This window comes from Mustela putorius, unplaced genomic scaffold (genome assembly GCF_011764305.1).
Source record: "Mustela putorius furo isolate JIRA1106 unplaced genomic scaffold, ASM1176430v1.1 tig00003962_pilon_pilon_pilon, whole genome shotgun sequence".
Classification (NCBI taxonomy): Eukaryota; Metazoa; Chordata; class Mammalia; order Carnivora; family Mustelidae; genus Mustela; species Mustela putorius.
In genome coordinates this window covers 16,333,429-16,359,153 of record NW_025422106.1, presented here as the reverse complement: position 1 = coordinate 16,359,153, position 25,725 = coordinate 16,333,429, and the positions used below count along the sequence as shown (strand labels likewise).

At 50.0% G+C, this 25,725-nt stretch overlaps 1 protein-coding gene across 1 annotated transcript in view; it reads left to right on the top strand.

Annotated features, from left to right (window-relative positions):
• Positions 1 to 25,248, top strand: part of UNC45B (unc-45 myosin chaperone B) — a 30,875-nt gene extending 5,627 nt beyond the window's left edge. Inside the window, exons 6-20 of the mRNA XM_004747120.3 lie at positions 940 to 1,107; positions 1,685 to 1,853; positions 5,309 to 5,479; positions 7,850 to 8,021; positions 10,803 to 11,103; positions 12,125 to 12,219; positions 12,389 to 12,530; positions 13,233 to 13,373; positions 15,669 to 15,796; positions 16,197 to 16,263; positions 16,994 to 17,107; positions 17,485 to 17,600; positions 18,446 to 18,563; positions 21,019 to 21,174; positions 23,949 to 25,248. Coding sequence (XP_004747177.1) covers positions 940 to 1,107; positions 1,685 to 1,853; positions 5,309 to 5,479; positions 7,850 to 8,021; positions 10,803 to 11,103; positions 12,125 to 12,219; positions 12,389 to 12,530; positions 13,233 to 13,373; positions 15,669 to 15,796; positions 16,197 to 16,263; positions 16,994 to 17,107; positions 17,485 to 17,600; positions 18,446 to 18,563; positions 21,019 to 21,174; positions 23,949 to 24,209 — 2,319 coding nt within the window. The 3' untranslated portion in view covers positions 24,210 to 25,248. The remainder of the gene's footprint in view (positions 1 to 939; positions 1,108 to 1,684; positions 1,854 to 5,308; positions 5,480 to 7,849; positions 8,022 to 10,802; positions 11,104 to 12,124; positions 12,220 to 12,388; positions 12,531 to 13,232; positions 13,374 to 15,668; positions 15,797 to 16,196; positions 16,264 to 16,993; positions 17,108 to 17,484; positions 17,601 to 18,445; positions 18,564 to 21,018; positions 21,175 to 23,948) is intronic.
• Positions 25,249 to 25,725: the final 477 nt, after the last annotated feature.

Here is a 25,725-nt window from a genome sequence, read left to right as displayed (position 1 = left end):
TGTGACTGGTTGTTCTTGAGTTTCAATTTCTTTTTTTCTTTTTCTTTTTCAATTAAAAAAAAAAAAGATTTTATTTACTTATTTGAGAGAGAGAGAGGGAGAGATGGGGGAGGGAGAGGGTAGCAGTCTGCCGGATGAGCAGGGAGCCCGATGCAGGGCTCCATCCCAGGACAGCAAGATCATGACCTGAGCTGAAGGCAGATGCTTAAACCGCTTGAGCCACCCAGGCACACTTAAGTTTCAATTTCTTAACCGTGAGACATTATAGGCTTAGGTTTGGGTTTGCTTACATTAGTTTCTAGGGCATTAAAGCCACTCAGTCTAGGGCCTCCTTGTTTAATGCGTTTAACACCTCAATACCTTTTTTTAGTCCTTATCCATAAGCATATATACACAGTTTTGTTTTAATGTAAGTGCGATCAGAGTGAACCTACTATTTGGTTTCTGTTTATCAGTGTTTGTTTTTCCCCAAGCTGCTGGGTCATCTTTTTACTTACGACTTTGGTGGCTATATTTTGTTGAGTTTGTCTTTATGCAAGGTGTTTTGTTTCTTCTTTTGAATCATTCTAGGGCTACATCACTGGGAGTTTGATTACAGGGAAAGAATCCATGTTTTGAAAATCCAGTCCTGGTGTCTGAGTGGCTCAGCTGGTTGAGCATCTGCCTTCACCTGGGGTCATGAACTTGGGGTCCTGGGATCGAGCTCTGCATTGGGCTCCCTGCTCAGCAGGGAGTCTACTTCTCCCTCTGCTCCTCCGCTCTAGCTCTCTGTCACTCGCACTGGCTTTCTCTCAAATAAATACCTAAAACCTTAAAAAAAAAAAAAGAAAGAAAGAAAAGGAAAGGAAAGGAAAGGAAATCCACTCCTTCCACCAACTGCTGCAGGGGCTCGCACCACCACACCTTCTCCACGGCCCCCATTGTGTCCTCCCACCTCAGGCTGCCAACAACCTCATCGTCCTAGGGCGTGAAGAAGCAGGGGCTGAGATGATCTTCCAGAACAACGGGGTGGGCCTGCTGCTGCAGCTCGTGGACACCAAGAGGCCTGAGCTGGTACTGGCTGCCGTGAGGACCCTCTCGGGCATGTGCAGCGGCCACCTAGCGAGGGTGAGGGCCTGGGCTGAGGGCTGAGGGTGACGTGGGGGGCGGGGAGCGGCTGGCAGAAATAGACCCTGGTGCAAAGTATGTATGGTCATTGTATGGACTGTGTAATTGTATGCAGAGATTGGTCATCTACATTTCCCTTTGAGCTGGAAATGCCTTTATGCAAAGGTAAGGTTATTGAAAGTGGTTTATGAGGCAGAGCTGAATGCAAAGGCTGTACGGTTGGCATTTTATCTTACTAAATCTTCCAAACCCTGTTCATATCGTGCACTTAGAGGACATTTCAATGCAGACTCACCACATCGCACATGCTCAATGGCCCCCGGGTGGCAGGTGGCTCCTGTGTTGGACAGTCCAGCTTTCAGCCTCTGGAAAGAGGCGTGGCTTGTGTCAGAGGGCTTTCCGAGACTGTGGAGTCCAGGAGGCACTGGCTGCGGGGGTGGGGGGGGTGCTGAAGGGGGATGGGGGAGTGTATCCCTCCTTCGGGGGCAGGGTGGGGCTGGTCATCCCCTACTTCCTTACCTGCACGGCAGCTGGAAGAGGGACAGGTAGCTGATAGTGGGTTCTGCTGGGGGTTTAGGCCACTGTGATTCTCCATGCGGTCCGGATAGACAGAATCTGTGGCCTCATGGCCGTAGAGAATGAAGAGATGTCTCTAGCTGTCTGCAACCTGCTCCAGGCCATCATTGATTCTCTGTCCGGGGAGGACAAACGAGAACATCGGGGGAAGGAGGAAGCCCTGGTTCTAGGTAGGAGATGGTCTTCTGTGTTTGTCGAGGGGGTGGGGGCCAGGGACAATCAGTCGTCCCCCTCCGGCAGCTCAGTCCCTGTATGTGGAGGTGGTCTGCTTTTCTTTTTATATTTATAAAACTAATAGAGGCATAGCAACATCGCTTTCAATAATGTAAAAGTGGAGGTGGTGCGCCTGGGTGGCTCAGTCAGTTAAGCCGTTGACTTTGGTTCGGGGCATGACCTCAGGGTCTTGGGATCAAGTCCCACATTGGGCTCCCTGGTCCGAGGAGAGCCTACTTCTACCTCTCCCTCTGCTGGCCACTTCCCCTACTTGTGTTCTCTCTCTCTTTCTGTCAAACAAATAAATAAAACCTTTAAAAAAAATAAAAAAGTAGAGGCAACTCAAGGGTCCACGCAGGGGTGAATGGAGAGATAAAATGGGGTCTATACATACAATGGAATGGTATTCCGCCTTCAAAAGGAAGGACATTCTGACACAAGCTACAATGTGGATGAACCTTGAGGACATTAGGAGGAGTGCAGTAAGCCAGGGACAAAAAGATCAGGGCTGCTTGATTCGACTTATATGAGGTTTCTAGAATAGTCCAAATCATGGAGGCAGAAAGTAGGATGGTGGTTGCCAGTGCTAGGAGCAGAGGAAATGAGTTGTTTAGTTTTGGTTTTCACAGGATAACAAAGTTCTGGAGATGGATGGTGATGATGGCAGCAAACAATGTCAATGTTCTTTTTCAAAGATTTCATTCATTCATTTGACAGACAGAAATCACAAGTAGGCAGAGAGGCAGGCAGAGAGGATGGGGGAAGCAGGCTCCCGCTGAGCAGAGAGCCCGACGTGGGACTCGATCCCAGGACCCTGAGACCACGACCTGTGCCAAAGGCAGAGACCCCAATCCACTGAGCCACCCAGGTGCCCCAATGTCAATGTTCTTAATGCCAATGAGCGGGATGCTTACAAATCATTAAAATGAGGTGTGCCTGGGTGGCTCAGTTGGGTTCCCTGCTCAGCGGGGAGTCTGCTTCTCCCTCTACCCCGCCCCTCACTCCCCCACCTCCTTGTGCTCCCTCTCTCTGTGCCAAATAAATAAATTGAATATTTTGTTTTTTTAAGATTTTATTTTTATTTATTTATTTGACAGAGAGAGACACAGCAAGAGAGGGAACACAAGCAGGGGGGCGTAGATGAGGGAGAAGTAGACTCCCTGCTGAGCAGGAATGCGGGGCTCAATCCCAGGACCCCGGAATCATGACCTGAGCTGAAGGCAGACATTTAGCGACTGAGCCACCCAGGTGCCCCAAATAAAATCTTTTTAAAAAATGGTTAAAATGAGGGGCACCTGGGTGGCTCAGTTGGTTAAGCGACTGCCTTTGGCCCAATTTATGATGGAGTCCCAGGATCGAGTCCCGCATCAGGCTTCCTGCTTGGCAGGGAGTCTACTTCTCTCTCTGACCCTCCCCCTTCTCATGCTCTCTCTCTCTCAATAAATAAATAAACTCTTTTTTAAAAAATGGTTAAAACAATAAATTTTATTCATGTATATTTTACCACAACTAGAAAAAAGTAACAGAGATGTATTGGAAAAGTTTGGAAAAATTCAGAAATATGTAAAGACAAAAAAAAAACCCCAAACCCTCTGTAACCCCACTCCAGATAATTATTACCACTGCCATGTGTGTCTTTCCAGTCTTTTTTTTTTTTTTTTTAAGATTTATTTATGTGACAGAGAGATAGTAGGAACAGTGAGAGCAGCAGATAGAGGGAAAGGAAAAGCTTGGGTAGAGAGCCCAATGTGGGGCTTGATCCCAGGACCCCGGGATCATGACCCGAACCGAAGGGAAACGCTCAACCAACTGAGCCACCCAGATGCCTAGGAGTCCTAGATTTTTTCTTTCTTTCTTTCTTTCTTTCTTTTTTTTTTTTTTTTAAGATTTTGTTTATTTATTCAGAGAAAAAGAGAGATAGTGAGAGAGCACAAGCAGGGGGAGCAACAGACAGAGGGAGAAGGAGAAGCAGGCTCCCCGCCGATCAAGGAGCCCTACGTGGGGCAGGGATCTGACGGAGCCAAAGGCAGACGCTTAACTGACCGAGCCACCTAGGTTCTTGATGTGGTTCTGACTTACTGTTGTAATGGTCAGCAAGTCATTCTTTTTCTGTGCTAGAACCACTGGAGGGTCCGAGATGGCCTCACTTGTATAATGGGTGGTGAACTGGAGATGCTGTCCAGGACACCCTGGTTTTTCTATTTGTGGCCTCTCTAGTGGGCAGCTTGGGTGTCTGTAGAGCATGGTGGCTGCATTCTCAATGCACAAGCCCCAGTGTACAAGTGCTTTTAAGCTCCTGGGGGTGCTGTAAGTCCCATGACCAGCCCAGGGGCCAGAGTACAAGGGCCTGAGAACCCGGATGCTGAAAGGGGTGGGTCATGGGCGGCCACAGTGTTCTTGGGAAGTAGAGACATGTTGGACATCTTCGCTAAAGAATTCTAGATGCGGATTTCAAATCTATCTCCTTGTAGCTTCCATCCCCCTCTGACTCCAGTTCTGCCCTCTGAAGAGTCACAGAATAAGTCTGTTCTCTCGCCCTTATCTGGGAACAAACTATCATGTTCACTGATGACTTTCCTTGTCCAATTAAATAGCTTCAACCTTCATCTGTCATTAATATGACATTTTGGGGAGATCCTTCCTTTTCCATGTACCTCCCTCCTTCCTTTCCTTGTTGCCTGTCTGCTTGCTTTCCTGCCTCTCTGTTTCCTCCTTGCCTTTCCTCTCCGCCCGCCTGCCTCCCTCCCTCCTCCCCTGCCTCCCTCCCTCCTCCCCTGCCTCGCAGCCTCCTTCCCTGCCTGCCTGCCCGCCTCCCTCCCTCCCTCCCTCCCTTCAGGCCTGCCTCCCTGTCTGCCTTTGGCTCCAACCTTAAAATGAGAACAAAATTCCCTAAGATGTAGAGAAGCCAGACAGGGCAAAAGCAGGAAAAAGCACTTACCTTTAATCCCCCAGGGGGCAGGGAAAATGTGGCATCCCATCGGAGGCTTGAATTCAGGCTCCCAGCAGGTCTGGATCTGTAGGGAGTAAGATGTCTGTAAGAAGTATACATTTCTTTTCTGGAAAACATTTTGTTCAATCAGTTTATTAAAAGCTACATGAAACATCCCTGGCTCCCCGTCAGTCGTGTCTAAGAATAGGGAAATTTCTAAGAACCAGAGCTGTTCAGGGTTGGCATGAGCTGTAGTACACAGGGCTGAGTGACTGGAGGCCCACTTGAGGGTATTGTCTAGGGACAATACCTCTCCCTTTTTTGGGGTGAGATGGGCAATACTATACCCTCCTGGGAAATTCCAACATCCAGGAAGCAGTGGATTTCTTGTTTCCGGAGTCCTTCTAGAAGACTCTGCCATTGTGGGTCCTATAGGTCTGAGGCTCCCTCCTCTCTCTTTACCCCTGTCCTCTCTTTCCTCAGACACCAAGAAGGACCTGAAGCAGATCACCAGCCACCTGCTCGACATGCTGGTCAGTAAGAAGGTGTCTGGCCAGGGCAGGGATCAGGCCCTGAACCTGCTCAATAAGAATGTCCCCAGGAAGGACCTCGCCATTCACGACAACTCACGTACCATCTACGTGGTGGATAATGGTGAGGAGGTGGGAGGGTCTGGGGCTCAGGGCAGCCTTTGGAGTGGGCACCAGGGTCTTTGGCTCTGAGCAGAAAGCAGAAGAGTTGTGGCCCTTGCCCGGGATAAGGCATTAGCAGTTAGGAACCTCCAGGGGCTGGTGAAAATACAGATCAAGGCACAGGTCTGAATTCAGGACCTGAACAAACCCAGAAAATGTCCAAACACACTGGAAAACACCTGGGCAGAGTTACCTCATCAAGGCGGGTGATACCAGAGAAAAACAGGACTCCCCTGACCATGGGGTAATGTTCCTGAAGTCCTGTGGTTGGCGACATACTCCACGGGCCTTCTAGAAGGGCGAAAGGGCATCAAGTGAATTATATAAAAAGCACAGTAATGAGGTTCTGGTGGAGGGTCCCTACATTGCCCAGCTCCAGGTGTTACCCTTACTCCCAAATCAGATTAAATTGTTGGGGAGTCATTCCCACGGCTTTATAATCTACTGTGGTGAACTCCCACAGGGTTAAGAGCCACAGACCATCCTTCATTTGAAAAGGCTCAGGTTAGCTCTCACCTGTTTGAAATGTATCTTCTTTTGATACTGTTTTGGTTTTCACAGGTCTCAACAAAGTGTGCTGTAACAGATTTTTCTAGGGCTTATAAACCTCCTCCCTCTCCTCCCCTCCCCAGTTCTGGTTCTCTCTGCATATGCTTCAAAGGGGGAACCACAGACCTCTTTCTCTCTGCACTAGGACCGAGGTCCAACCACACAGTTAAGGGGAAGAGCAGGTGGGGAGCAATATTTGTTATTCAAGGCACTGAAATAAAGTGCTCTTGGGTAAAAATAATGTGGATTCGTGAATCCTGTTATACTCGTGAGAAGCTGCCTTGTTGAGGAGCTCCTTTACAGGCTGGTCTGGGAGACTTGGACCAGGGTAGCCGTTGGAACGTCCTACCTCAAGGGAGCTTTTGAATTCAGGGAGGGGCAGTGATGGATGGGGACGAGGTCCAGAGGGTTTCAGCAGAAGAGGAATGAAATGCTCAAGGCAAGGGTAGGACTGGAAGGCAGCGTGGGGGCTGAGGTTGGGGATGGGGTGGGAGGTGGGGGGTGTATTCAGTGGCTGTCTCTGAAAACCAGACTGGGGAGGTTGGGTTGGTTCATCAACCCCCTCCCGTGATTCCCCAGCCCTGCCTGTGCTTCTGTGTGGGTGGCAAAGTATGCAGGACCGAAAATGTATACTGGGGGGAGCTTTTAATTCCCTCCCAGCGTCCAGAGTTTCATGGCTCCCGGCATCGGCCTTGAGTTCTCCTCCTCCTGCTAACCTGCACCAGCTGAGGTCGGACCAACTCCTTGCCACTCCTAAAACCTGGCTCTGAAGTCAAGCTTTCAGGGGTCCCAGAGGCAGCATAACATAACAGTTAATATCATGGGCTTTGAAGTCAGCTGTGGTTGGGACAGGGTCCTTGCTGTGTCACCTGCCAGCGGGGCAACTTACTTGACTCCTCCATGTCTTGGTTTTTTTCCACTCTGAAAAACGGGAATGATTTTTAACCAGGAGGTTTTTGTTATGCAGCTCTTGGCACATAGCAAGCGCTCAGAACAACTTACTACAATTCTTTGTTGAAACAAATTACCCCATCTGAGGTGTCACCACTCTGTCCTTCTCACAGCTTCTGTCCTTTTCACAGCTTATTGTAATCTTTATGTGACTGTTCCTTATTGCACTGTGAGCTTTCTGAGGAGAAGACTGCATCCTTCAGATTAGTATTCATTGCCTAAAAGATGCTAATTTATTTATTCACTTATTCTTTCATTTATCCAAGGGATAGGCAATGATTGGATTAGCCTAATGGGTAATAGGAAATCAGTGAAGATTCTTCAACAGAGGAGAGGAGAAGAGATAGTAATTATAAATAGCACATGTAGCATTTACTAACTAAATAATAAATGCTCACTGGGTGATGATGGTATGTCTGGATTAACTCCAGCAGTACATGATCCCATGGGGTCCTCAAACGTTCTGCGGTAGGTACTATGTTCCCACATTACAGATGAGGTATGGGGTAAAGAGAATATCAGATAGTATTTGAGGAAGGTTATACATCAACCTGCAGGTTGTTAGCACTGGTACGGTCCTTGGAGATCAGCTTGTCCTAATTTTATAAATGTGAAAATAGAGGCCCACCCACAGCGGGAGGTGAATTGCTCACCTAGGGGCACAGTCAGGGGGAGAACGCGGGTCTCCCGGCCCGTGCCAGTGCCCCTACCTCCGGATAAGGCATGTGTTGCCGAAAGGCAGGCTGGAGAGAAGCTGGTGTTAAGACAACGGAACAAGATGGTGTGTGTGTGCAGACAGACTCCAGCAGATCTGGCGTTGTCTGTCCTGCAGGCCTGAGGAAGATCCTGAAGGTGGTGGGGCAGGTTCCAGATCTGCCATCCTGCCTGCCTCTGACCGACAACACCCGCATGTTGGCCTCTATCCTCATCAGCAAGCTCTACGATGACCTGCGCTGTGACCCTGAGCGCGACCACTTCCGCAAGATCTGTGAGGAGTACATCACGTGAGTCTCATGGGATCACGTTCTGTGTTAGTTATCAATGGCTGTGTAGCCAATCACACCCAAATTTTGCAGCCTGAAGTAGTTGTTCCACAATGCAACCGCTGTTTGGGAGTGGCTAGGCTGGGTGGATCTGGCTCTGGGGCTCTGAGGAGCGTACAGTCGCACATCTGCCTGGGCTGCTGTCATCGGAAGGCTTGACTGGGGCTGGAAGACATCTGCTTCCAAGATGGTGCACTCATATGGCTGGCGTGCTGGTGCTGGTGGTTGACAGGAGGCCTCCGTTCCTCCCGGTGTAGCCCTGTCCACGGGCTGTTTGAGCGTCATCACCGCATGGTAGCTGGCTTCCTCAGAGTGAACAATTCAGAGAGAACAAGGCAGAAGTGGCAGTGTCTTCTCTAACCTAGCTTCGGAAGTTGTACACGATCACTTCCACCACATTCTTTTTGCGAGAAGCCAGCCATCAGGGGTGGTCTGCGTTTAAGAGGAGAGGGTTAGGCTCTACCTTTTGCATGGAGGAGCATCAAAATATTTTTGGACTTATTTTAGACCTACCATAAGCACCCACTTGAAGGAATAAATGTCAGCTTCTCCAAGAGGGAGACCTGGCTCTGTTGAGACCTTAGGCACTCTGTGGCCTCAGTGAGCCGAGGCAGAAACCTGGGACCCTCAACAGTGGCGTTCTGGTCTCCCCACCACCACTCTGCCGTCGCTGTGACTCAGATGCTCTCTCTGAGTCATTTTTCTTTATGTGTCCCCTGCCTTCTCCTCTCACTGCTGCACCGTCTTTTAAACCTTTATTCCAATGATCCTCGTGCTTGTAAATTATTCAGACTTCTGGGACCCCACCCGACTCTACTGGTAGTCTGGGCTGTGGCTCAGGAAGTTACATATTTATTTTTCTTTCTTTTTTTTTTTTTTAATTTTATTTATTTGACAGAGAGAAATCACAAGTAGGCAGAGAGGCAGGCAGAGAGAGAGAGAGAGGGGAGGAAACAGGTTCCCCGCAGAGCAGAGAGCCCAACGTGGGGCTCGATCCCAGGACCCTGGGATCATGACCTGAGCTGACGGCAGAGGCTTTAACCCACTGAGCCACCCAGGCGCCCTAGGAAGTTACATATTTATAAACTTAATTTTTTTTTAAGATTTTATTTATTTATTTGACAGAGAGAGATCACAGTAGACAGAGAGGCAGGCAGAGAGAGAGAAAGAGGGAAGCAGGCTCCCTGCTCAGCAGGGAGCGGGATGCTGGATGCTCAGCCCAATGCGGGACTTGATCCCAGGACCCTGGGATCATGACCTGAGCTGACATTAACCCACTGAGCCACCCAGGCGCCCTAGGAAGTTACATATTTAAAAAGTATCCCAGGAGAGTCTTGGGAGGATGGAGACGCTCTGCTTTTCCTTTCTCCCTTCCAGGAGTTGGCAAACTTTTCCTCTAAAGGGCCAGAGTAAATATTTTACATTTGGTGGGATGTGTACCCCTCTGTTGCATATTAAAAGACAAAACAAAACACACAAAAAATGCTTTAAACTATAAAAAACATTCTCGGCCTCCCAAATTTGGCCAAGCAGCCCAAGTTTGCCAGCTCCTGCTCAATCCCGTAGCTTCCCCCGAGCCCTGACTGCTTCACTGAAAGCTCCTCTGGGCTTCTCTGGTCTTTCTCTGCCTCAGCTTTGGCTTTTGTGACTAGCTTCCTGAGTGTCTCATGAGGTCCCAAATTTTGAGTCCCAGGAACTGTCGCCCAGCCAGGCTTCGGGAGGGCAGAGGTTTTGGGACAGACGAGGGCCCCTCCCAGCCAGCCTGCCTGCCTCTGTGCAGGCCTTGTTCCTGCCTGAATCAGTCACTGAGCCTAAACAGGTGGGGTCACCTCCTGCAGCACAGGCACCTGAGGTGACCATCCCCAAGGACATAAGCCACCCTGCTTCATCAGTGGCTGGGGCAGGGGCTGGGGTGGGTGCAGTGAGTTGAGAGGGCAGCCCCTGACTGATTATTCCCACACGGACATTTTGCTGTAGAGTAGATGATGGTCTTTTCCAGAAGCAAGGCAGACCCCTCTCTTCCTAGGGGGAGGGCCTGGGACCAGACAGGAGAGTAAGCAGTTCAGGCTACCGCATGACTTGGTCACACTGAGGATGATGCTGGGTGCTGGGCACCACAGTATGCCCTTCCGTGTTGTAAGGGTTGCTATACTGTCCCACTAGACATCTCAGCTGCTGGGAAGCCCATTCATGGACAGCTCTCGCTTGTAACCTCTCTTTGGAACCTCCCTCAGCTGGAGACAGCTTCATTTTCCCCAGGGCAGCCAGCATCCAATGACTCGTCCTTCCTCACAGCTGGAAAAAGCTCTGGAATGTGTTCCTTGCTGTAAGCCTCATCACAGACTGAGGCTTCATGCTGGCTAAGTTGTAGCCCATTGCAAGACCCTCTGCCAAGTCATGATTCCTTTCCTTTTCCAGCATGAGCTGATACCAAGGGCTCTCCCTAAAAAAGTTCCTGCATCTCAATCCCCATCCTTCTGTGTGTGGTTTTAGGGACACAACCCATGGTATGTCTGTTCTATGACTTACCCTCACTGTAACTCTGATCAGTAGTAGTACTTTACCATCGGTTTCTAGATCAAGAAGCTGAGGCTCAGAGAGGTTCATTGAATTGCCTAAGGTCATACACACATGAATGGTTAGATCTGGGATGTGAATTCAGGTCTTTCTTTCTGCCACAAATCCCACACTCTTCCCACCAAACTCAGCCTGTTCCCTTGACCACCTTGCCCTCTGTTTTAGGGGCAAGTTTGACCCTCAGGACATGGACAAGAATGTGATTGCCATTCAGACGGTGTCAGGAATCCTGCAAGGCCCCTTTGACCTAGGCAATCAGCTGCTGGGACTGAAAGGTGTGATGGAGATGATGGTAGCGCTGTGTGGCTCAGAGCGTGACGTAGACCAGCTGGTGGCCGTGGAGGCTCTCATCCACGCGTCCACCAAGCTCAGTCGTGCCACCTTCATCATCACCAATGGCGTGTCTCTGCTCAAAGAGATCTACAAGACCACCAAAAACGAGAAGATCAAGATCCGCACACTGGTGGTGAGTGTCAGTACCAGACACGGTGCCGGGCACCAGGGACACCAGGATGAATGAGGCGTGGCCCCTACCCTTGAGAAGCCCACACTGTAGGGGGCCCTGGGACCCACCCACAGGCCCCCGCAAAGCTGGGTGATGAGCAGGAAGCCCTGAGAATGTAGATTCAGAACGGGGGGTGGGGGGCTGCTGTGTAACCTGGGGACCTCTGCCTCCATGTTTTTGAACCATGCTAAGCCTGAGGAGCTTCTATCCAACAAGTATTTTCAGAGCAGACTCTAAAAAGTCAGTTTGTGTCCTTACTCAGTTTCTGGACGGCACAGGTCACCTGTTTCAATGTTTTTGATTTCATTTTTACAGAAAGTCTTTTCATGGGTCTTTTATTTTGCTTGTAAACCATTACAGTAACAATTTGAGCCACTGGTGTGTTTTTCTGTGTATATCATTTTTTAAAATCTTATTTATTTATTTATTTATTTATTTATTTGACAGAGATTACAAGTAGGCAGAGGCAGGCAGAGAGAGAGAGGAGGATATATCATTTTTTAAAGAACTAATTATAACTTCTGCCATCATGAGTTTTCTCTTACGGAAGGCATGTTTTCCTAGTAGAGAAATTTCTCTTGGGTAAGGTTCTGCATATCTGAATTCATTACCCACAAGTCTGGTTTCTATGCCAGTTTTTGTGCAAGAATAACTTTCACCGTTGTAGTTTCAAACAAGATGAGTATTGTCTTGTGCTTTTTCTTTGAAACAGCAGGCACTAAACATCAGTAGGGTCCAAATTGGCCGTATAAAGCGGCAGGGTTCTAGCTTCCTGAGCATCTATCTACCTTATCCTAGAAGCTGAGCTCAGGGAAGGCGTCTTGGATGAGGTGACACCTGAGTGAGTTTTTTAGTAGGCGCAGAGGTTTATCCTGGCAAAGATAAAGGGACAAAGTGTTCCAGCCCCAGGGACCGGATTGAGTAAGGCTTTTTGTCCCTAAGTGTGTCTGATTCTCCAAGCCTCTCCCCACCCCTACACCAGGGACTCTGTAAACTCGGCTCTGCAGGAGGCACGGACTACGCCCTCAGGCAGTTTGCGGAAGGGTCCACGGAGAAGCTGGCCAAACAGTGTCGCAAGTAAGGGAGTACTACTTCCCCAGGCCTGCCACCAACTCTGGGGGATGTGCTCTAGGGGAGGCCACATTGTGAAACCCCCTCCCCCCAGCTCCCCATTACCCTGACATGGCTTTACTCTCTTGACCTGAGCCCCGGCACCATGCCCAGCACTCTTCCCCCCAATTTCCAGGTGGCTGTGCAATGCGTCCATAGACACCCGGACCCGGCGATGGGCTGTGGAGGGTTTGGCCTACCTCACGCTGGATGCCGACGTCAAAGACGACTTTGTCCAGGATATCCCTGCCCTGCAGGCCATGTTTGAGCTGGCCAAGGCAAGCATGGCCCTCACCTCCCGCCTCAGGAAAGGTCTCCTGGGTTCAGGCTTACCGGGCCCTCCGCTGAACCTGGGAAATGAGATTCCTGTGTCTTCATCCCAGTTCTGGCCCTCCTGGTTATTTCCCCTGTCTGGCCCTCATTTTACCTGACCATAAAATGGGCTCATGACTCTTCATGGCTTCCAGGAAGCAGGAAGATGAACAAGAGGATGGTATTTTTTCCTGGGACCCTCAGGAAGTGAGGTCTTGGACTGAGAGGCAGTGCCTAGCCCTTCTGGGCTACTCCTTCCTTCCCAGGGCTTCCCAGACTCCTTCCCTCCTCTGCTGGACTAATGCCCTGGCTCTTTTCCACCCCCAAAGGGAGGAGGGGAGGGAGGGATTTTCCACCGGGGTCAGACCAGAGGTGTCCGGCTCCTACCTGGCCTCCATGGCAAAGCGTGACTGACAGAGTGGGCTTTTGAAAGAGGCACAGAGTAAGCTGTGCACTCAGGGGGCCCCCACCCATGCTCTCAGGGGTCCTGTAGCAGGTTCTGCCCACCCTGCCCAGGTAGAGCCCGTTCCTCCTCCCTCTTCTGCCACTCGCTCTTCTCCAAGCTGGGTGGCACCGGCCAGGCCAGCGAGCTGTCTTGGAAGCAGAGACTTGTTCTCAAGTTTCCTTTCCGCCTTACTCCTCCTTGTCCCCCTACCCCGTGACTCTAGACCTCTGACAAGACCGTCCTGTACTCCGTGGCAACCACCCTGGTGAACTGCACCAACAGCTACGATGTCAAGGAGGTCATCCCCGAGCTGGTGCAGCTTGCCAAGTTCTCCAAGCAGCACGTGCCCGAGGAGCACCCTAAGGTGGGTTAGGGATGATGCTGGAGGGGTCTGTGCCACCAGACTGCCAGAGAGGTGCATGGAAAGACAGGTACGCCTGGGTTCTGTGTGTATTTGCAAGGACTTGGCATAGGACACAGAGAGACTGAGAGAATCGTGGCTAAATTTCCCCCACTAAGTGGCACTCATTCCCCGCCCATTTAGGTCTAATGTTTTTTGTGGGGTGGGGGGTGAGACTATTTATCATCTGAAAATCACTGGAGCCATGATGGACGTTTTGTAGTTTATGTGGTTGGTTTCGTGGATATCAGACTGTGTTTCATGTGTCTAACACTTACAGAAATTTCGTTTCTGGATTTGGGGATGTGGGTGCTAAGTAGGAATAATGAGGGGAGAGAGATGCCAGCCAATCAGCAGTAGCCCAGATGTCACAGATCCCCCTCGGAGCCCTCCCCAGAGATTCCCTGCCCTCGGGGGTGTGTTTTGTATGTGGTTTAAATACGAATGTATATGCATCGTATTTCCAGCCAGTAAAAGATGAAGATTTTTTTCTAATGGTCAGAGTAATATAAATCACATCGCAAAACAAACAAAAAGGTGGACAGCAGAGAAAAGAACATGACCATGCATCGTGACATTACCTCCCCCTGACCACTATCAGCATTTTGGTGTATTATATTGCCTATCAGAGACTGTTTTTCTCTGCGCATCTTTCTTCTTTTCATAGTTGTAATCAGAATGTTGTTATCATTTTGTGTCCAGTTTTGGGAAAATAGTTGAGGTGTTTTCTATATTGCTATGCCATTCTTTTTTTAAAATGTTTTTATTTAAATCCCAGTTAGTTGACAGTGTAATACTAGTTTCAGGATTAGAATTTACTGATTGAACACTTCTGTATAACACAAGGTGCTTATCACGACAAATGCCTTTCTTATTCCCTGTTACCTGCTGTGTCATTCTCGGAATCAGTTTTGTTTTGTTTTTTTAAAGATTTCATTTATTTATTTGACAGACAGAGATCACGAGGAAGCAGAGAGGCAGGCAAAGAGAGAGAGAGAGAGAGAGAGAGAGAGAGAAGCAGGCTCCCTGCTGAACAGAGAGCCTGATGGGCTTCGTCCCAGGACCCTGGGATCATGACCTGAGCTGAAGGCCCACTGAACCACCCAGGCGCCCCTCGGAATCAGTTTTTAAAGCTGCATAGTGGCTCATGCAGGCAAGAGCATATAGCATTTTCTGCTGCTGTAAATTTCAAAGGTGGCTTCTAGAGATTGCCCACAACTGCCGGGCTCTTCCCAGTCACTTCCAGAATTATCTGTAGAGACTGTTCAACTCTGGGGCTGACTTCAGATTTCCAGCACAATCCAATCCACTGTTTTGTCAACTTTATCTGCTCCCTATCCCCTCCTCCTCCTGCCTAAGTCTCCCAGCCCCCCCGAATAAAAAGCTAACCTTTTGCCAAAAAAAAGTCATCGATGAGTCATCTAGCGTTTTGGATGATCTCTTTGATTTCACTTTTCTCTGAATGAAGAATCTTTGGGATGATTTTTTTTTCTTTCTTCCTATTTTTTTTTTTAACTTTGAAACAGATTTTTTAAAAAATTATGTTATATTGGGCTGATTTTCTTGCCACACCAGCTGCTCAGGCTCTGTACTGGGAGTGGGGGAAGGGAGCAAGGAAGAGGAGAACGTGCCGGACACCCCCCTTGGCTCTTGTTTTGGCAAAGGGAATCTGGAAGAGTATATGAGTTTCGAATTACTGCGGTAACAAATTGCCACAAACATAATGGCCTAAAACAACACAAATTTGTCTTCTTCCAGTTTTAAAAAACTTCCATGGGTGACCTATTTCCAAGTTAGAAGTCTAAAATCAGTCCCATTGGGCCAAGGTCAAGGGGGTCACTAGGGCTGGTTCCTTCTGGAGGCTCCAAGAAGATAATCTGTTTCCTTGTCTCTTTCAGCTTCAAGAAGTCCTCTTCCTGACTAGTGACCTTAAATCACTCCAAACTCTTGCTTCTATTGTCACATCTTCTTCTATTTAACTCTGACCCTCCTGCCTCCCTCTCATTGAGAAGCTCGGGGTTATCAGATAATCCAGGATTATCTCCTTGTCTCATGATCCCTGATTTAATCCTAGCTGCAAATTTCCTTTTTTTGCCATGTAAGGTGCGAGTCACAGGTTCTGCAGATTAGGACGTGGACATTTTTGGGGGCCATTATTCCGCCTGCCACTAGCAGTCAGAAACACACCATCTTTAGTTGCCATGCAGATTGGCCTGGTGCCCAGGCTCCTTCCCCATTGCCACCCTTCCTTCTCCCCAGGACAAGAAGGACTTCATAGATATTCGTGTGAAGCGGCTTCTGAAGGCTGGGGTCACTTCCGCGCTGGCCTGCATGGTGAAAGCAGACAGTGCCATCCTCACCGACCAGACCAAAGAGCTGCTGGCCAGGTGGGGTTGCAGCGGGCCAGGGCTGGGGTCTGAGGGGCCTGGGGGCAGGAGGCTTGGGGGGGAATAGAAGTGGCGGCGGTGGTAAATGAGTGAACGAGCCATTGGCGGGCCTGGAAAGGAGACAGAAGGGGATCAACATTGAAAAGTGACATGGTGGGACAGGTATCACAGGTAGGCATTTGCACTGGGTGGAAAGAGGTCACTGTCCCTCCTGGTTACCTGCTTCCCCTCACCTGGCTTCACTTTCTCCCCAGCTCCTTGTATCCATGGCAGTGTCTGGCCAAGGTGGCTAATGCTGGGGCAGGTGCAGCACTTTCCAGAGCTTCACCGGGTCTGACTGGCTGGCCCACCAATGCCTGGGAAGGGTGCACATTATGTGTCCTTCATCCTCGCTCTACAGGGTATTCCTGGCCCTCTGCGATAACCCCAAAGACCGAGGAACCATTGTGGCTCAAGGCGGTGGCAAGGTAATTGGTGGGATAAGGTTTGCCATCCTAGAAGGTGATCCACTGGGGAGGAGCACATGTGCGTGTGCACAGGCTCTGCCTGACCCAAGAATAATTTACCCCATGCCCCAACCCAACCTCCTGGAATACTGCTATTTAGGTATCTGTCCTGTCTGTGCTCATGGCTCCAAACTGACTTCTGCCCGATTTTAGGGTGTGGAATCCCATTTTTCCTCCTTGCTGTTGGAAGGAGGCATGGTACAGGTGCATGGACCGTGGACTTTGCTGCAGAAGATTGGGCTTTGAGTCCTTACTTGTCCCCTTTTCAGCTGCATAACTTTGGGAAGATTATTCAATCTCCCCAAGCTAGTTTTATCTGTAAAATGGGGGGAAGGGAATTGCACAATCGCTTTGCAGAATGTCACAAGGGTTACAGAAAATACACTTAAAGTTTTGGCTCATAGTAGCTGCTCAGTTAAGTTTGACTGCAGTCAGGGAGGAAAAAGTCAGCGTGTTGCTCCATTTATTTCCCCCAAAACCAGCAGTGTGGATGGGTGGTGGCAAGTGTAAGTGGAGACAAGGAAGCGTGCCAGGAAGCAGGGGCGTGAGTCCGTGGGTCTGTATTTAATTGTTCTCCGTGATGCTCCAGGCTTGCTTGCATTATAGAGACAGACAGCGGCTGGAGAGGGAGGATGGAAGGCGAGGTCTCTGGATGTCTGTGACAGAGAAGTGACCATGCCTTCTTTTGCAGGCGCTGATCCCCTTGGCCTTGGAGGGCACAGATGTGGGCAAGGTGAAGGCAGCCCATGCTCTGGCCAAGATCGCCGCCGTCTCTAATCCTGACATCGCCTTCCCGGGGGAACGGGTGGGTGCCAGGTGCTGGGGTGGGTGGGATGGGGCAATGGGAAGAGTCTCCTGTGTTCCTAGGGGCCTTTCCCCTTGTCACCCTACCCCCGGCCTGGGAGGGAGCATGGTGCCATCCCAGAGAGGGCAGTAAGTTGGAGGTGCCTGGACTCCAGGCTTGGCTCTGCCTCTGACTTAACGGGACTGTCCTCTTAGACACCAGGGTTATCTCGTCTGCAAAGTAAGGGAAATAATCCTGACTCTCAGGATCATTGTGGAAATTGCATCGGACCCTGGGTGGGAAAGCACTTTGGGAATTCTAAAGCAGGGCACCTGTAAATGGTAGGGTCTGCGGGTACATGCTTTCCGCCTGACCCACTCCTTGACCCTTCCACACAGGTGTATGAAGTGGTCCGGCCCCTCGTGAGTCTCCTGGACACACAGAGGGATGGGCTCCAGAACTACGAGGCTCTCCTGGGCCTCACCAATCTGTCTGGGCGGAGTGACAAACTCCGGTGAGTGGGGTGGGGAGGGAGGGTTGGGGGTGGAGTCGCCCCAGAAAGGATTTGGAGGAAGTTTCACATAGAGAGAGTATGCTTCCTCTGAGGACAGGATCAAAGGCAGTGGGTAGAAACCTGAAGTGGGAAGGATTTGAGTTTGTACATAGTAAATGTGTGAAGACGAAGGAGATTATCAAGACAGTTCTTTCTGACTAAAGTAGTAAAAAAAAAAAAAAAAAAAAAATACCCAGGTGGATGGTGGGAATTCCTTCTTGGGAACAAGGGGCTGGGGGAGAGAATTGGGTTGTGATTCTTTTAGTTGCAAGGGGCAGAAAACTCAACTGCAGCTGGTTTGAGCATAAGGGAATTTAGTGACTTATGTAAATAAAAGTCTGGGGTGACCGGATGCAGGTGCGGCTTCATGCAGGCGTTACAAAGCTTTCCCACTTCCCTACTTTCTTTCTTCTCTACGGTTCCTCCTACTTCCCACTTTCCTACTTCTGTCCACTTCTCTGGCCTGTGTCGTTTTAATTCTCAAATGGGCTCTTCCCTTCTGTCATGATCACAGGGGTCATTCTAGACCTCACATCTTGTTGGCTTCATGTCCAGCAGGAGAGAAAGAAGACTTTCTCTCTGCAGAAGACTCTCCAGCCTGGTGACATGTTCATCCCAGACCCCATGGCTATGGCCAGGATGCTATACTGTCATTTAGTTTATGCCCATTGGTGCCCTCCTTGGAGCTGGCTGAGGATGTGGGAGGGAACCACCAACAGGGCGGAATGGCCCTTGGGTGGCCACAAACTCCAAATGCTCCGTCCTAAGGACTCAGTGGCCTCCGTTCCCCACCTCCCACACCCTAGACAGAAGATCTTTAAGGAGAGGGCCTTGCCAGACATTGAAAACTACATGTTCGAGAATCATGACCAGCTGCGGCAGGCGGCCACGGAATGCATGTGCAACATGGTGGTGAACAAGGAGGTGAGGCGGGGCTTGGAGAAAGGGGCGGGCTCGGGAGGAGGGGGGCGGGCTCGGGAGGAGGGGGGCGGGCTCGGTAGGGGGGCGGGGAGTGACCTCGGCAGGGCAAGCCAAGCCACAGGGCAGGGCCTGACGGGAGATTGGGGGACAGTGATACTAAGGTAGCATTTTGCCGGAGAACCCAGGACCCCCTGTATCTCTCCTGGCTTGCAGCCCCCTTCCCTGTAGAGATCCTGAGAGGAATACATGCACCAAGGAGACAAAGGAAAAGCACACAAAATACTATTGTTCCCAGCTGGGGGATTGACCCCTACCTTGAGCTGGGGACATGGAAGATATCATTTTCCTAAATTCTTCATGTCTGAATAATAATCTTCTCATAGCAGAGAAGGATATAAGACCAGGGCCTCTTAAAGACCAAAAGAAGCTAGATCACTTACATTTTATCAAAGCTCCATATGTGTTAAAAAATGAGGAAAAGCAAACACAGATATAAACAATTTTAAGATATTTTAAATGTTAACATCTAATGAACTGTTGCCATTTCCGTGGAAACTGTAATGCACTATCACTGTGTTCTTCACAGAGGAATTATAGGATTTATAAAAATAAAATGAATTCAGAACAATGCCAATGGCCTTATGGTGCAGTAATGGGGAGAAATTATAATCACATGATAAATGAGTGTCTTCTTTCTGTCCTGCCAGAACTGCCAAGCCTGTAGATATAACCTCTCAGAGGTAACAACAGGGCCAAATCCAAGGCCCTTCATGAACATGAGGGCCAGGCTAAGTGGCCTTTATGGGCCTTCATGTAGGGCTGAGTGGGAGACCTTTTCTCTTTTCTCTCAATTCTTAACTCAAGGTCTTGGATCTTCCCACAAAAGCCTGTTGAAGTAAAATAAAAGAAAATTAAAATAAAAAGACAGGATCTATCAGGGAGCTGGCCGGAGACTGACCTGTGGAGCTGGCAGCCTTGCGGAAGAAGGGAGTGTATCCAAAGGAAGCGTAGGGGAGGGACAATGGAAAGGGGGAGCAGGCTTCCCCGGGAACATCTAAATAAGCAGTGCTCCCAACAGGACAGAAATTCATTTCTCACTCATATCACTTCTGCTCACATTTGGATCCAGTGTCCTCCTCCTCCTCCTCCTCCTCCTCCTCCTTCTTCTTTTTTGAGATTATATTTATTTGTTTTGACAGACAGAGATCACAAGTAGGCAGAGAGGCAGACAGAGAGAGAGGAGGAAGCAGGCCCCCTGCTGAGCAGAGCCCAAAGCAAGGCTCGATCCCAGGACTCTGGGGCTCGATCCCAGAACCCTGGGATCATGACCCAAGCCGAAGGCAGAGGCTTTAACCCACTGAGCCACCCAGGCGCCCCCAGTGGCTTCCTTCTGGGCAATGACTTGGATCCAGGCTTCTTTGGCCATCAAGAACTATCTGCGCCCCACACCCCAACCAAGACCTGTCTCCCTGTCTGCCACTATGGGAGTGGTCTCCATTTGAATGGGGAGAGAGACCACAGGAAAGGCCCCTATAGTTCTCCACCATGGTGGCCTGGCAGTGATCCCTATCACTCCATGTGTGATAAACTAGTTTCCATGACGAAACTAGTTTATGGCCACATCTACATGCGAGAGATGGGGAATGTAGTCCTTTTGGGGTATCTGCTTCCTAGTTACCACTGTGCCCTTGCACTGACCATCTCTGCCATCCTCTCGCCTCTGAGGACCACTGCTCCAGCTTCAGGGAGATGCAGGGGGAGGGTCATAACCTGGGCAGCTGTGACCGACCTTTGACCTTTTTAGAGCTTCACTTCTAGGAAACCCGACCCAACAAAATGCCCTTAAATTTGATCAACCAGATTTTACCATGGAGCAGGTGGTGGTGGTGGTGGGGACCAGTGACCTCTGAGACACGTCAAGGCACTGGGCCCTAGGAGCCTCTTCTCCTGGTTTAGGGTACATAGGAAGCTAATCGCTCTCTTGTTGAATGGCACAGCAGCTCTCGATCAGTTTCCTTCTCTTGCCCAATTCCGCTGCCTTCAGGGACTGCAAAGCCATTTTAAGGCAGACCCTGGAGGCCCATCTGTTGTGGGAGAAACATACCAGCCTTCCTCAAAGGGAAGAGAAACAGCGCTCTTTGAGCAACATCTCCCATTCATGGGTGTGTGCCTGCCCTTTCCGCTGGTGCGGGTAGCTGAACGCAAACAGGGGTGGTGGCAGATGCTGTATGGAGAAACCCTGACTCTCTTTAACTTTGTACCTGGAGGAGTTTATAGCCCCTTTATCTAGCTAGTCAGAGGAGACTTCCTGGAGGAGGGCACAGGGAGAGCTGCTCAAAAGAAAGCTCTGAAGAATTTTGGGTCAGAGAACATGGCTTCAGATGCTTCTTTCCCTTTCCAGGCTGGTAGGTGGGGGCATTTTTCTCTGAGCCATGTAAACCCCCCCCCCCCACCATAGGTACAGGAGAGGTTCCTGGCTGATGGGAATGACCGGCTGAAGCTGATAGTGCTGCTCTGCGGGGAGGATGACGACAAGTTGCAGAACGCAGCCGCGGGGGCACTGGCCATGCTGACGGCAACTCATAAGAAACTGTGCCTCAAGATGACCCAAGTGGTGAGAGCAGGTCCTGGGAGCAGGAGGGGGACTGCCTTGCGTGATCCTCTCTGGGGAGACCAGCCTCTGTGCTAACACTCCCCAGGCCCTGGGTATCTGTTCCTCCCAGCTTAGAAGGAGGGTCTACGCAATCCCTTACATCCATCGTGGGGACGCCCCACATGAGCTAACTTGGGTTCCTCCCACTGTAGTTTCACCCAGTGACTTCGGTGGTGCTTATGGCTCAGGACTTCAGAATGATAACAAGGAGGAACACACTAACACTAACTATTGCTGTGGGCCCCCCAAGCTCCCCAAGAGGGCCATGGACTTGGTGGGGGTACCGTAGGGAGCTTGTGGTTTGGCAAAGACATGGCAGACCCTCTTACGTGAATGTGATGCTCAGATCCTTTGGTGGGACCGTGGCTGTCTCAGCAAAGTGGCATAAGTGCCATCGTGAACATGGCAGTGCCAAATGAAAATGTCTTCATTTCACTGAACTGAACCTAGTTTGTGAGCATCAGCTCCACGGAAGGCAAAAAACATAAGCGTCCCCGTTCACATGTACTTAAGTCTGCTTTAAAGGCAGGCTCTTGGGCGCCTGGGTGGCTCAGTGGGTTAAGCTGCTGCCTTCGGCTCAGGTCATGATCTCAGGGTCCTGGGATTGAGTCCCACATCGGGCTCTCTGCTCAGCAGGGAGCCTGCTTCCTCCTCTCTCTCTCTCTGCCTGCCTCTCTGCCTACTTGTGATCTCTCTCTGTCAAATGAATAAATAAAATCTTTAAAAAAAAATAAATAAAGGCAGGCTCTTACTTATTTTTAAAAAAGATTTATTTATTTATTTTAGAGAGAGCGTGCATGCAGTGGGGAGGGAGAAGGAGAGAGAAAACCTCAAGCAGACTCACCACTGAGCAGGGAGGCCAAGGCGGGGCTCCATCTCATGACCCTGAGATCATGACCTGAGTTGAAATCCAGAGTTGGGTGCTTAACCCACTGAGTCACACAGGTCCCCTGCCCCTGGCAGGCTCTTTTTAATGGTCAGTTTAAGGGATGTGTGTGTGTGTGTGTGTGTGTGCATGTGTGTGCACTCACACCTTCTCTGAGTTGCACGGGTGCTTATGTTGTCCGCACAAGAGAACAAGAGAAAGGTCTTTCTGCCAGATGTAGCTCTTCCTGGTTGGTCCCTGGGGTTTGGCATTTCCCTCTAAGGCAAGTTTCTCAAAATTATAAGGTGTGTGAATCACCTAGAGGGCTGGCGAAAATACTTCAGTAGGTTAGGTGGGGTGCTTTCGGCCTGGCAACCACACTTTGAAACCCCCTGCCGTAAAGTGGCCTCTGTGGAAGTAACTGGTCACACGACTTCTGCCGACAGACTCCCACGAGGCACTCTGACTTGCTCACTTCCTGGGCTTTAGGTGCTGCTCGGAATGTTTACATTTATTAAGTTCTTCCAACCTCCCAACAGCCCTGGGTGGTGGGTGAGGTTATTATTATCCCTACTGACCAGAGAGGAAAACCGTGCAGAAACGAAACTAGCTCAAGGCCACTCCACCAGGTAGTTGGGAAGGGACTGGTGTCCTTCAAGATTGCTGACCCTCTCCTGGACACGTCTTCCTTCTTCCTGAGGGGCTCCGAAATCTTAGCTACATTTCTGTGCCTGGGAGCAATGGCATGGGCCCCGTTATATTACCCGTCAGCATGAAACCTTCCCCTCTGTGCCTGCCTCCCCGTCTGCAAGTGGTGCATGTAGGAAGCTGTCCCTGTTGACACATGGAGGGTGAGGTAACAGGTATGAGGAAGCAAAGGGGAAATCCTTGGATTAGTGGCTAAAATCATCATCTCTGTCCACTTCTCTGTTGAGCTTTTACTATGCTCCAGCCCCTGTGCTAAGCTCTGTCCATGCACTATATCACTAAACCACCACAATGTGAGTAAGTAGGTATACCACATGACGGAGGGGCTCCTGAGACAGGGAGAGGTAAAAAAACTGATCTAAAATTATATTTGGTAAGTGACTAATCTGGGACCTGAACCCTGGTCTCTCTGACTCCAAAACCCAGACCAATAATGATGCTACTCTGCTGCTCATGTCTGTTGAATGTGGCAAGAGTCAAGCCTCCTGGTTCTGTTCTTAGCTCCAACTCTGTCTCTTGGGGTGATCAGATGGTCTAGAGTCCTGTCTTCCCCATGCACTGTAGTTGGGCTCCTTCACAACTGGGAATGGGGAGGAGGGATGGAGGAGAGGCTATACTCCAGACTCCAGTGTAAATTCCACTGGAAGTCAGGACGAGTAGAGTGCAAGCCCCAGGCATGCCTGGAGCTCATATCTCTAAGGGCACTTAGGTTGGCAGAAGCAGGCATTGGCCCTGTGCCCGTGTTAGAATCCTCCATTCTGAACACACTTTATCTCCATTCCAATCAGGCGTGCAGTGGGCCTGTCCCTTTGCTTCTCTGATGCTTAAAAAATAAATGGACATTTGGGTGTTTATTCTCTACTATTTTCATATGTGTGAGCATAGCTGAGTTACTTCCCCTTCCTAGACCTCAGTTCCTCCACTTATAAAATGAAAGGGATTGGATTATGTCAAGTTCCTTCTAGTTTTTGGATTCCTGCCCTGGCTCTGGTAAGGAGGAGGACATCTGCGAGCCAGTCCCAGTGGGCTCAGGTAGGCGGATGCTGAGTCCCATACACATAACCAAATATGTGCTTGCCTTCTGTTTCTCTTGTCCCAAATGTCCAACCACAATCCCTCCCCTGATTTCTCTAATCCTTCTTTATCTACGTCTTCCCTCCAGACAACGCAGTGGTTGGAGATCCTGCAGCGGCTTTGCCTGCATGACCAGCTGTCAGTCCAGCACCGGGGACTGGTCATTGCCTACAACCTGCTGGCCGCCGACGCTGAGCTGGCCAAGAAGCTGGTGGAGAGTGAGCTGTTGGAGATCCTGACTGTTGTCGGCAAACAAGAGCCAGATGAGAAGAAGGCGGCAGTGGTGCAGACAGCCCGGGAATGCCTCATCAAATGCATGGATTATGGCTTCATTAAACCAGTGTCTTAGACAGGGGCCCACAGGACTGCTGGGGCTGGTCCTGTATTCTCAAGAGTCCTAAGCCGGGAACTCAAGGGGTATCATTTCAGCTGGGGATCTTAGCAGTGACCATGAAGTCTCCATATAAAAACCAAGACTTGAGTGTTCCCTGAGTTGTCGACCTTCCCCTTTGCTGTAGAAAATTTTGGATGTTTCATTGGCTCTCTTGCTGTCTCCTTACAACTATCAGTTTGCAGAAAGTCCTAGAATAATTTTCATCTATGATTCGGAAGACAAGTTGGATAATTCTTTCTGTACCCATTCCAAAGGCCAGGATAATGGGCTGAATTCTTTATATTTTGGGAAATGGGTTGTGTGGTAAGGTAGGACCTAACAGGTGTGTGAATAGAAAGGTTAGTGCTACCACATCTGTGCTGTTTTTTGTAGAGAGAAAACACCTACGTGGTCGTTCCCTAAATGGAAGTAACCCCAATGTCCATAGAAAATGGATACGTTGGCATTAATGAAATTGTGATTTCCCCCAGGGAATGGGCAGGCATCTGGCCTCGGCGTGTTTAGGAAACAAGGTTTCTGGGCAGGAGAGCGGGCAGTGGTGAAATGAATTCTGTACACTTAGGTTGCAAGGCAGGTTGGCAGGAGGGTGCCGGTGAGAGCAGCAGTCGGAGCTGGGGTTGGCCTACACCCCCAGAGCTCCCACAATGTGTGTAATCTGCAGGAGGTGCAGTCAGTCAGCTCTGCTTGCAGCCTGCTCCTGAGCCCTTTCCGCCTTTGCCTTCCTGGGCCTGTTGGGGTCCGGGCAGGGCGCCTGGCACCGAGTCTCATACCACATGAGTGTCCAGGAAATACTTGCTCATTTTTGTTTTCCCTGAACCCCAGCACCAGCGCCTTTCACCATCTATCAACGAATTCCAGCTCCCTGGAGGGGCTAGGAAACTCTGCCTTTGACACACCTGCTTTAAGAATTTAAGGGATAAGGGACACCTGGGTGGCTTAGTTGGATAAGCAGCTGCCTTCAGCTCAGGTCCTGATCCCAGGGCCTTGGGATCCAGTCCCACATCCTGCTCCCTGCTCAGTGGGGAGCCTGCTTCTCCCTTTGCATGCTGCTCCCCCTGCTTGTACGCTTCCTTTCTCTCTCTCTCCCTCTGACAAATAAATAAAATCTTAAAAAAAAAAAAAAAGAAAGAAAGAAAGAAAAAGAATGTAATCCGTAAGACAAAAGGGGTAGAGTGGGAGGCTTGATTTCCTACCTCCTCCCCACGGCACCCACACTCACTTCCAGCCCTGGGTGGGGGGCAGGGCACATCTGGGCAAGTTGAAACAGAAACCCAACTGCTGGAAGCACCCCTGGGGTGAGGGCAGGAGAGCCCAGGCCAGGGGGCCACCCACTTTAGCCATCGCTGTGGTCCTAACAGGCATGGATGCCCAGATCGGGTACAGGCAGCTGTTGATCGGTGACCCCCACGTCGGTGCCACTGTCGCTGGGCAGCCTCCCCCAGAGCTACTGAGAGGCTAGACCAAGCTGGTG